Below are 10,941 nucleotides of genomic sequence, written 5' to 3' on the forward strand. Positions count from 1 at the left end.
TCCTGCCTGACAGGCGGGGGGCCGCTCTCCGTCTACCTGCGCCGCCCTGGTCGGCACTCCGCAGGTGGGCTCGGGAAGACCCAGGGACAGCCTTGTCCCTGCTCCGAGCCAAAACCCAGCTCCTTGGTTGTCTTTGTGCAGCAAGTTCCCTGAGGGACCAGGGTGGAAGGATCCTATCTGCCCCGGGCTGTAGGCCCGTCTCAGTCTGGCCCTTGAGGCTGCTATGTCCTTCGGTGCGGGTGCAGGTTTCGCCCCCGCCCCCGCCTGGGTGCTCAGCGCCGGGGGATATGGCGGCTGTGCCTGAGCCCCCCTCTCTTCCCCTGAAAAGTTTCCGTGGGTTTTCAGAGATGGGGGTATGCACCCTTCCCCCGAGAGCACATCAACATTGCTGTTATGGAGGGCCCAGTTTGTTCTGCCCTGTGCACCCACAGCCACGGCGCGCAGCCCCTTGTAGTCCCCCGGGGCTGCCTCCGTGCAGCTGTCCCCGTCCTCCGCCCGGCTTGTGCAACCTGGCCCTGCCTGCCGCTGCCGGCCCGCGTCTCAGGCTGGGTGTCGGGGGGACGCTCTGTGCCCGTTTAACTTAGTTCTGTCAGACCAGGGCTGCTCTGTACAGATCCGAGCCTCGGAGGCTCCCCCTCCGTCCCGCTGGCCTCTCAGTTGGAGAGGGGAGACCCAGAGAGCGAGCGCCAGTCCTCCTTTGCTGCTCCCTCCCCACAGGACCCGTCCTGCACTGCTTTGCCTTTTGTTCTTTCTTTTTTCCTTTTCTCCTACCACATTTTTTGGTGTCTTTATCTTTTGAAGAGGGCGATGTTCTGTCAGAATTCCGTAGGTGCTCTGGTTGGCTGAGTGGGTCTGTAGATGTGGGTCTTGGTGTATTTGTGGGAGAGGGTGACTTACGAGCGTCCTTCTACTCCACCATCTTCTTTGTCTCTCCGAGTTGTACTCATTTTATAATATTGTGTCAAATTACAGTGTAGAGCACAATTTTTCTGGTATACATGAACATACATACATTCATTGCCTCTTTCTTTTGCTGTGAGCCACCACAAGATCCTGTCTATGTTTCCCTGTGGTATACAGTACGATCTTGTTTATCTATTCTACATTTCAAAATCCCAATCTGTCCCTTCCCACCCCCGTCCCCCTGGCAAACACCAGTTTGTATTCTATGTCTATGAGTCTGTTTCTGTTTTTTACTTTATTTTATTTTTTTAGATTGCACATATGAGCGATCTCATATGGTACTTTTCTCTCTCTTTGTAGCTTACTTCACTTAGGATGATGACATTCTCCAGGAACATCCATGTTGCTGCAAATGGCGTTATGTTGTTGGTTTTTATGGCTGAATAGTATTGCATTGCATAAATATAGCACATCTTATTTATCCAGTCATCTGTTGATGGTGATTTTTTTTACTTGAAAAAGCATTTTTGCTATTTGAAAGGGAAATCCAGACGGATTGAACATGAGGTGTACAAAATAAGGTCCTTTTAGTAACTATGTGCATAATCTCAGGGTAAGCACTGCTGTTTTATGTGTGAAACCAGAGCCAGAATGGAGATGCTTAGCTCTTCCTGTGGCAAAAGAAAACCAAACAAAAACAGAAAACAAAAAAAAGAAAAGCCAAGAAAGACGTCTGAAAAGACAAACCACAACATGGAAAAGCATCCCTTATGACCCAAGGTCCGAGAAAGATTTCAAATTCCTGTGGTGAAAAGATCTCTTGAAACTCAGTTTTCTAAAAGGAAACAGAACAAACACAGGCAATTCCAATGAGAGGCAGTGCAGGTGGCCAGTGTCTGTTAGAGATGCTTGGCCTCTCAGGCGAGGACACACGCAGTTGCACACACTATGGAGACAGCACTGGTCCCCAGCACGCTGGCAGCTCTCAGCGTGGTGACAACCAGCTCTGGTGACAATGTGAGGAGGCAGAGGCCCCAGCAGATCCCCTGGAGGTGAGAGTCAGTGGACATTCCTCTCTGGGAGAACAGTGTGCAGGATGCATGAAAGTGCCATAGTTTGATCCCTTCCCCAGCAGTGCTGATCCTTAGAGTTGATCACACCAAAGCTCTTGCACAACTTTCAATGATGTTTTTTGGTTCAGTAATATGAATTTAAAATAATCAGTTTGTTATTAAGGTGTCTTTAGAAGTGATGTACCCTTGGCCCTATCAATCCACACACGTAAGTACATACACGCATATATATACACACATATATATGTACACACACATATTTATATATATAAACACATATATAAGGGAAAGAGAGACTGAAACACAGAGAGGCAGAAAGGGAGAAAAGACAGACAAACAGACACTGAGAGAGAGAGAGAGAGAATGAACACTGGAGATGAGAATGAGTAAATGTCTTACAATTTTCATAAGTCAGTCTACTTGTCAGAATCCTGTCACAGTGTCCATCCACCATGGAGAGGTGGGTGTGGGGATTACACTAAGATGTGTGATCAGAAGGCAAAGAAGCAGGGAGCCATTGTGGGGCAGCCCACCACAGAGGCCAAGATGGGACACTGGGCCTGAATGTGAACATAACAGGAGGACCTAGAAGGCTGTATGCCAGTAGCAGATGAAGTGAGAATTGTATTTAAAGTAAACCCGCCCACAGGGAGCTGGTGAAGCAGGCAACAAGGAGTGTGATTTTCTGCAGGCCCAGGCCTGTGTGGGGAGTGTTCTACACTGCACCAGCCCTCTATTTAACCCTCCCTTTTCTGAGCCTGTGCATGAGCTTCCTGTGATGCCAGCACAAGGATTTACAGGTGCTGTAGGGGTTTAGGGTTCTATAGACATGAAGGCTTCCCTAGGGAGCAGAGGCAAGAATGAGCCCCACAGTGCAGATGGGGGATTGGGGAGGCCCTGAGAGGCACATGGCTTGTCAAGGGTCACAGCACTGCTGAGAAGAGGGAACCAGGTCTGAACCCAGCTGTGTCCTTAGAGCTGGGGCCCTGGCTGCACCAAAGCCTCCCCAGGGCTCTGGGGTGTTCTGAGTTGCTGTCACTGTGTGTGGACATGGCATGGGGGTGGGAGACATGCAATCAGCAGCCCAGAAAGGCCCTTGGGGAGCTTTGCGTGTGGAGGAAGCTTGGGTAAGGGGACCCCAGGATGTGACCTCACTTCCCTGGCAATAGAGCCCAACAGAACTTGGAACCTAGGTAACCAGGCTCCCACTTTCTAGAGAAGCTCCCTACCCAGCTCACTCGGTTGGAAGTGCTCAAACATGTCCTGTCGTGTCCCAATGTCCCAAGGCCCTGGCCTCAGGAAAGCACCAGTGAGGGCCTTTACCGACGCTGCAGACGTTGGGTCAGGTCTCACTCCGGGTGCCTTTTGCCCTTTACCCTGAGGGACCCAAAGGTAACACAGGGAGGCCTAGGGCAGACAGCCAGTTGGATCCCAGCCAGGTAGACCTACGTCCCCTTCCTGGACCGTGGAGGTGGGGTGGTCATGTGGGGAGATCTGCCTCAAGCAAGAGCAGGCTGAGACAGGGTCAGAGGCCTGGCGGGCCAGGCACGTCCACAACCCGGGTCAAAGCTGGCCGGCTGGGACATGGAGACCCGGGGTAGGGCCCTTCTGCCTGAGGTGAAGCCCAAGCCCTCTGGGTGTGTCTTCTCTCCCGGGTGACTGTGTGAGCACACCAAGCACTAAGTGTCTTATCTGGCAGCAGAGGGTTGAGTGGGCAGAAGAGGCAGTGATGCTGGCCAGGCAGGGCTCTGAGATCTCCGGGCCAGGCCAGCTGTTGGTCACTGTCATTGCAGAGCCCCACACCACAGATCGGACAGGAGCTGGTAAGCGAGAACACCCACTCCACCTCCCTGAGTGAGAGGCTGGTATGCCACACTGCCGAGGGCCAGCACAGGCTCCGGGTGAGTGTGGACACAAAGGGATCTCCCAAACCAGGGCCCAGAGATGAATGGTGAAGGCTTCCTGCCCAGACACCACCCAGGCCAGTCCCCAGGGTCCTACCTGGCAATGAGGGGCAGCTCAGCACACATGGCTTCAACCTGGAGTACAAGGCCAACCTTCCTGTGAGTCAGCTGGATCGCCTGAAGCCCACCTAGGCAGATCCTGAAGGTGAGAAGGGCAGTGGGGATATGCCAGTGTGTAAGCGGATGTGAGGACTGGCTCACACAGTGAGGATTCCGGGACCAGAGCAAATATTGGCCTCAGACCACCCATCTGGTGGAATGTAGTCACAGAACATATCCTGTTGGGGGTTTCTGGGTAAGGCTTGTCTATAAAGCTCTGGGACGATTTCTGTCCTTGAAAATGTACATGGAAAGGGAGGCATGTGGGTAAAGTTTTCCTCTCTCACAGCTGTAGAACATCCATAAGACTTAAATCTCTCTTCATTTCCTACAGATACATAACCACAGGAGATAGTAGAAGGAGAAGACACCAGGGACAAAAGAAAGGAAGTACCTGATCCATCAGGAGATGCAGAGCGAGAGGAGAAAACACCACTCCGGCAGAGAAACTGCATCTGCTCCTGCAGGAGACCAAGGACTGGGCCCCAATCCACCAACCCTGTAGTGATACCTGAGGCTGCACCTGAGAAAAATAAAGAGCCATGTCACACTCCATCAGTCCTACAGGGAGACCCTGAGCCTGCTTCTGTGGCTCCTCCTGCACCTACACCTGCACCTCTAGACAACCCAGAGCCAATTCAGGCATCACCACCCCCACAGGCTGAGCTCTGCAACCACCAGCACTGTCATCTCCTAATTCTCAAAATCAACCCACTTCCCGAAAGGAAGTTAACTTCCCTTCTCTGGTATGGTTTTCATTTGTTTTTTTTTTTTTTTTCCCTGTAATTTCATTGTATTATTTCATGTCATTTACAGCATCATCTTTTTGTAAGTTTTAAGTTTATAATAATAAAATCTAGGGGTTTTTTCCATTTTAAATTTTGCAATTCAGGAGCATAAAGTGCATTCACAGTTCTGTGCGAACATCACTACTGTTTAGTTTCAGACTATTTCTTTCCTCAAAATAAAGCCCTGTATCCAAAACACACACTCCCCTTCCTCCCTCCCCCAGGTCCTGACCAGCCCTAATCCCATTTCTCTCTCTGTACTTACATATTCATGATGTTCCCTACCGGTGACGTCATACAAAACGTAGCTGTTTGTGTTTGCCTACATATTTTAACCAGGGAATGGTGAATTTTTCTTTTGGTTGCTTTATTTGAAATAGCATTTTAGTCATTTAAAAGGGCAATCCATGTGGATTAAAGATGAGGTATACACAGTGAAGCTGTTATAGTAACTATGTACCTAATCTCAGGATAGGTACTGCAGTTCTACGTATGAAACCAGAGTCAGAAGGAAGATGCTTAGTTCTTTCTGTGAGAAAGCAGAACCAAAGAAAACCAACCAACAAACAAAAGCCAAGAAAGACAGCTGAGAAGACAAACCAAAACCTAGAAAACTCATTTCTCATAACCCAAGTTTGGAGAAAGATTTCACATCCCGGTGGTCAAAAAACATCTCAAAACCCGGTGTTCTAAATAGAAATAGAACAAACACATGCAATTCCACCGAGAGGCATTGCAGGTGGCCAGTGTATGTTAAAGATGCTCGGCTTCTGAGGTGAGGACACGTGCAGACATACGCACTCTGGAGACAGCATTGGTCACCATCACACTGTCAGGTTTTCAGCCTGGTGATTACCAGCTGTAGTGAAAACATGAGGAGGCTGAGGCCCCAGTAGATATCCTGGAGGGAAGAGTGAGCTGACACTTCTCTTTGGGAGAATGGTGTGCAGGATGCATGAAAGTTCAACAGGTGCATCCCTCTCCCAGCAGTGCTGATCCTAATTGTTGATTCCACTAAAATGCTTGCACAACTTTTCAAAGATGTCTTTTTAAAGATATCTATCAGAGTCCTGGGTAAATTAGTAGGAAAGTGGAAGCCACACTAATCTTCATGTAGAGTGGATGGAATCCATCAGTTCTAGTTCACAAGGATACATGAATACTGTACAGCTGGAAAAGTGAGTGCTAGGTCTCTGCGTGATGTCAGGGCAGCCCTCATGTTGGATGGTTGTGAATCCACTATTTGCATCCGGGATACCATCTCTATGATCAAATGTGTGAAGTCTTCATAGATGTAATTGTATCCTGTGGTGTGTGAAAAAGAGAGAGAGACTGAAAGAGACAGAATGAGACAGAGACCAAGTCATTCAAACCAGAATGAAAGACTTGCACAAAACCATTCATGAGGGTCAATTCGGGGGATGTTTGCAAATCTATACCTTTTTCCTTTAGGTGATACTTCCATCTTTTTAAATGTGTCTGTATTTCATGAGTAGTTTTAAAGCATTAACATAATATGTTAATTGGAATTCACTCATTAGTCATCTATAGAGTAATTAAGTTGTCTTTCTACTTTAAAATATTTGTCCTAAGTACAATAAGCATTTATGAGAGTAGAATGATATATTCTAAAGAATTAAGAATTAGGTAAAGAACAAAACTTCGATTACTCAGTCGCAGGTCAGCTAGGTGGTAGCACAAGACAGATTGGGGCATGTTTCTTCAGGAGGTTGTGTATGTTCTGAACCATCATCCAATATAGGTAAGGGAAAATACAAGGGTTATACACTGAAAATTAGAAAAGCTTGCTTATAGTAAGGAAGACCTAGCCTTATTTTGAAATTGAGAAGAGCCCAGATGGCTGAGTAGAGACTCATACCTCGCCCTCTCCCACAAATACCAGAATTACATCTACAAACCCATTGAATAGCACACATCTACTGAACTTTGGCAGAATGTCTCTCATTTCAAAATACAGGAAGATTTTTATAAAATCTGGTTTAAAAAAATGAGAAATTAAAAATTTGGTGCAGGACCAATCCTGCAGTGATGAAGTGTCATAGGAAGAAAGGCACCCACACACTGGGGTGTCCCGTCTCCAGCCGGGAGGACAGAGTGGACAGAAGAGCTTCGAAAATTTGGAGGAGTAAGTGGCAAGAGCGTGGCAGACAGAACTTAGGAAAACTGACACGGAGAATCCCTGCGTCCCTGTCCCTATATGCTAGCTGGCAGGGACAAGCTGGGACTGGCTGTTGGAGATCAATGAGGAACTCAGGTAGAGGGCTGGGTCCCACTGCACACAGGAAGCCTCGGGGTACTGGAAGAAGGACTGAGCTCTAGATGGGGTGTGTGTGGAACAAAACAGATTGGGGATCCCATAAGAAATACCATTGTTGGTGTATGTAGAAGGTAGGGGTGCAAAACTGCCGTTCCAGAGCTGCTTTGTCTTCTTGGCTCCATTGTTAATGTGTTTTCATGAGAAGAGAAATTGGACTTGGTCATAGCAAACACTGCTGCACAAAGGCAGGGCTGAAAGCTCAGTTCATATCCAGTGGCCCTGAAATTTCATACTGAGATTGAGATTTGTTTACAGCCCCCGGCAGAGAGGGAGAATATTCTCTCTCTGGACAATTTGTGGCCATGCTCTGTGAGTTATAGGCAGTGAAGGGAGTTCTGACACAGGATGGAGGCCAATATGGGTCTATAAAACAGGAAAGTGTACGACATCAAATAGGAGGAGGAGCTGGAATCGGTGTAGAAATTGAGTGGGCTTACAGATTAATGTGTGTGAATGACTAAACTTGCTATACAACGCCTTCCCTCCCTGTTTCCCTCCTCCCCTTCCCACCCCCCCCCCCCGCCGCCGGGAACCCGGGATCTCGTCCTGGTCGCTCTGGGCCACCCGCCGGCGTGTCCGTGTGATCTCCCCCGCCCGGGGAATCGCGTGGGGAGCGCGTCCCCTTCGCGGCAGCCGCCCGGCCGGCCGGCCGTGTCTTGCCAAACCCCGGCTCCCTCCGTCCTCCCCGCCCTGATCTGCTGCCGGGGTGGGTCGCGTCGCGTCGCGTCGCCTCATGCCGCCGTGCCGTGCCGTGCCGTGCCGTGACGAGGGTGAGCGGGCTCCGAGGCGGACGCCACGGGGTCGCGCCGGCCGGCCGCCCGGCGCCTCAGCCCGGGACGGTCTCGGGCGTTTGGGCGGCCGGCGGTCGGGATCGGTTCCGGGGACGTTGGCGACGGCTGTCGGGCGCCATCTGGCTGCCGCTCTTGAGATCGTCCCTCTTCTCCCGAGCGTCGGCGACCTCGGCAAGGGATGGGGCTCGGCGGCGGGGCCCGAGGCAGACTTCGGGGAGGCTGGCGACACCGGCGGTGACAGTCCCCGTGGCGCTGAGCCGCGGGCGCGTCCTGCTCTCGGCGCAGATTGGACTCGCAGGCTGATGAGGGGGTGACTGTCGCCGCGCTCCCGGGATCTCGTGTGTAGGGGGAAGCCGTGTGGCCTGGCCTGGTCGACCAGCATCCGCCTGTGCCCCTGCAGCCGCGGGGACCGACCCGAGCCGATCGGACACGGCCTGCGCCGTGCCGCCGCGGGGGAAAGGGACGGGGTGTCCCGCGCCCGGGCCGCCGGCGGCTAGGTGGTCCGGCCCTCGTCTGTGTCCCTTGGACGACTGCTCCCGAGGCGAGGAGCGGCCCGGGCCCAGTGCGGTGAGGCCGGGGACGGGCGCGCTGGGGTTCCCGGTCGTCGGAGGCGCCTCCTTGGATGAAATGTTTTCTGAGTCCCGATGGACCCGGAGACGTGGCTGGGCCGGCCCCTGTTGGCGCGGGAGGCCAGGGAGGGCGCCCCCCGGCCCGTAAGCCTGCCCGCGTGGGTTCCGGTGGCATTTGAGGGACCGAGACTTCATCCGGACTCGGGGACCGGCACGGGGGCGTCCTGCGAGGGATGTGGGGGAGGCAGGCTTTCCCCGGCCCGGTGCTCGGGAGCGGTCCCTCGTGGGGGGCCCTCTCCTCGGAGGCGCCTCTGTGGCATCTCCCCGAGTCCCCGGCCACGCGGGCGAGAAACGGGCAGGGCGTCCCCGGCCCGATCCCGTCTCCCTCTCGTCCCTTCCCATTCCCACTGCTCCTCCTCAACCCCTCCCCCTCCCCCTCCCCCCCCCGGTCGATCAGATGGCCCCCGAGAGCTTCGGGGCTGCCATTTATGGGGGTAGGGCTGGGGGCAGGTGGCCGGACCGAGGTCCCGGGGCCCCCCCTGCAAATCGTGGACCCGACCCGTTTCCGGGCGCTGTCATTTTTCCTTTCGTGTTGGGCATTTTCTGCCAGCAGATAGGTGCTGACACGGTCTTTCTCGGTGTCTGTCACCGAGTGTTGGGTCTCCGGACGCGTGTGGGGCTCTTGGGCTTTGTCTCTGCGTGAGCCCTGGCCTGGTAGAAGCTGACTCTGCTTCTGACACTTGAGCCGCCCGCTCGGGCCTGCGCGCCGGCTCTCGTGTGTGCGTCCGGCTGACGTGGCCCGTGGTGCCGCCTCCGGTCTCTGGTGGCCCGAGGGCGGTGGGGTGAGGTGGCGGCGTGGGTCTTTTACCCCGTGCGCTCCCTGCCGCAGGCACCCGGTGGTGGCCGGCACGACCCCACCCTCCCAGGCTCCGTGCCGCGTGTCAGGCATTCTCCGCCTGGGGTCGTTGGCCACTCTCCTCGTAGAGGAACGAGGAGTGGGTGGCGCCTGGCGAGGCTGAAGCAGGCCCCCCTCTGGTGGTTGTCCTCGCCGGGCCCTCCCTTCTGGCTCTGGGGCTTCCCTGCCCCATGGCTCGCTCGCTCGCTCGCTCACCTGACCGATGTGGTGACGTCATGCTCTCCCGGGCCGGGCCTAAGCCGCGCCAGACGAGGGACGGGACGTTCATGGTGAACGTGGCCTCTCTTCTCGTTCTGCCTGCGGGCCCCTCGCCTCTCCTCCACCGCCCGTGGGTGGCGGGGGCAAGGAAGGGGTGCGGACTCCGGCCCGACCTCGGTCTCCCGTGCCTCGTGGTGTCGGCGGGGCCGGGGTCTTGTGACGCGGCAGACACCTCTCGCCTCCTCGCCTGCTCGGCGTCTTGTCTCGCGAGCGGCCCTCCCCCGCGGTGGGGGAGGGCTGCCCCCGCCGCCACGCCACGTATCCCCTCGCCGGGGTGCGAGCGTGTCTCGCCTTGGCCCTCTGTGGTGCCCCTGGAGCGCTCCAGGTTGTCCCTCAGGTGCCCGAGGCCGAGCGGTGGCATCGCTTCCCGTCCCCAGCGCGTCCTCTCGGGTAACCCCTGCGGTGGTCGTGTGTCCCGAGCCACTCTCTTGAGCAGTGGGGGAGGGGTCGAGACGGTAAGCGAGGCGTGGCCCCGCTCCCCACCCTCGGTTGGGGCCGGGGCCGCCTCCTGGTCGTCGTCCTCACCCTGTACGGGGGGGACTGACGTGGCCGGGCGCACGCCGGGTGGGTCCCCCCCTCTGCGGGGCTCGCGCCCGGGCGTGGGAGCGGACGTGGTGGGGCCGGGTGATGTGCCGGTGGGGGCGGGCGCCTGTCTCGTCCCCACGCGGCCTTGGGTGCGTCTCCTCGCGAGGCGGCACGGGCTTGCCCCGGCCCCGACCGCGAACGCTCGCTTTTCGGCCCGCTGCTTACCCCTACCGCAGGCCCCTCCTGCCCAGCCGAGCGCTGACGTCCACCTCGGCGGACTTCCGTAGGCCTGAAGGGGTCCCCCGCTGGGTAGGGGGCGATGCGCCCTCGGTGAGAAAGCCTTCTCTAGCGATCTGAGAGGGGAGCCTTGGGGGGTACCGGACAACCCCCAGCCGCCGCTCCTCCATCCAGAGCGTGCAGTCGCCACGGGGAGCGACTGCCGCAGCGTGTGGGCAGGGCCCCGCCGCTTTGGCGTGTGGGTTGCGCCGGCCCCGCGGCGGGGCCGTGTGCTGCTCTTTGCCTGCTGTGGCCCGCGCCTCCCCCCTCCGAGTCGGGGGAGGGTTCTGCCGGGCCGGGCCGGGCCCGGCGTCTGGCGCGGGGCCGTGCGAGCGCGCGTGCGTGCGCGCGGGCTTTGCCTCCCCGGTGCGTGCCGTGGGGGGAGGGGCAAGGCGGTCCACCCCGACTTTGCCCCCCGTTGTCTCCCCGCCGCGAGGAGCC

At 55.7% G+C, this 10,941-nt stretch overlaps 1 protein-coding gene and 1 long non-coding RNA gene across 9 annotated transcripts in view; both read left to right on the forward strand.

The window, feature by feature from the left end:
• LOC140692163 (uncharacterized) overlaps positions 1–4,918 on the forward strand; it is a 36,296-nt gene extending 31,378 nt beyond the window's left edge. For all 8 annotated transcript variants that reach the window (XR_012067747.1, XR_012067748.1, XR_012067749.1 and 5 more), the window contains 2 exons: positions 1,264–4,085; positions 4,374–4,918. This is a non-coding gene — a long non-coding RNA (uncharacterized lncRNA). The remainder of the gene's footprint in view (positions 1–1,263; positions 4,086–4,373) is intronic.
• A 1,064-nt stretch (positions 4,919–5,982) lies between these two features.
• LOC140692180 (uncharacterized) overlaps positions 5,983–10,941 on the forward strand; it is a 24,560-nt gene continuing 19,601 nt past the window's right edge. Inside the window, exon 1 of the mRNA XM_072956938.1 lies at positions 5,983–6,005. Coding sequence (XP_072813039.1) covers positions 5,983–6,005 — 23 coding nt within the window. The remainder of the gene's footprint in view (positions 6,006–10,941) is intronic.

This window comes from Vicugna pacos, unplaced genomic scaffold (genome assembly GCF_048564905.1).
Source record: "Vicugna pacos unplaced genomic scaffold, VicPac4 SAC-SAT, whole genome shotgun sequence".
Classification (NCBI taxonomy): domain Eukaryota; kingdom Metazoa; phylum Chordata; class Mammalia; order Artiodactyla; family Camelidae; genus Vicugna; species Vicugna pacos.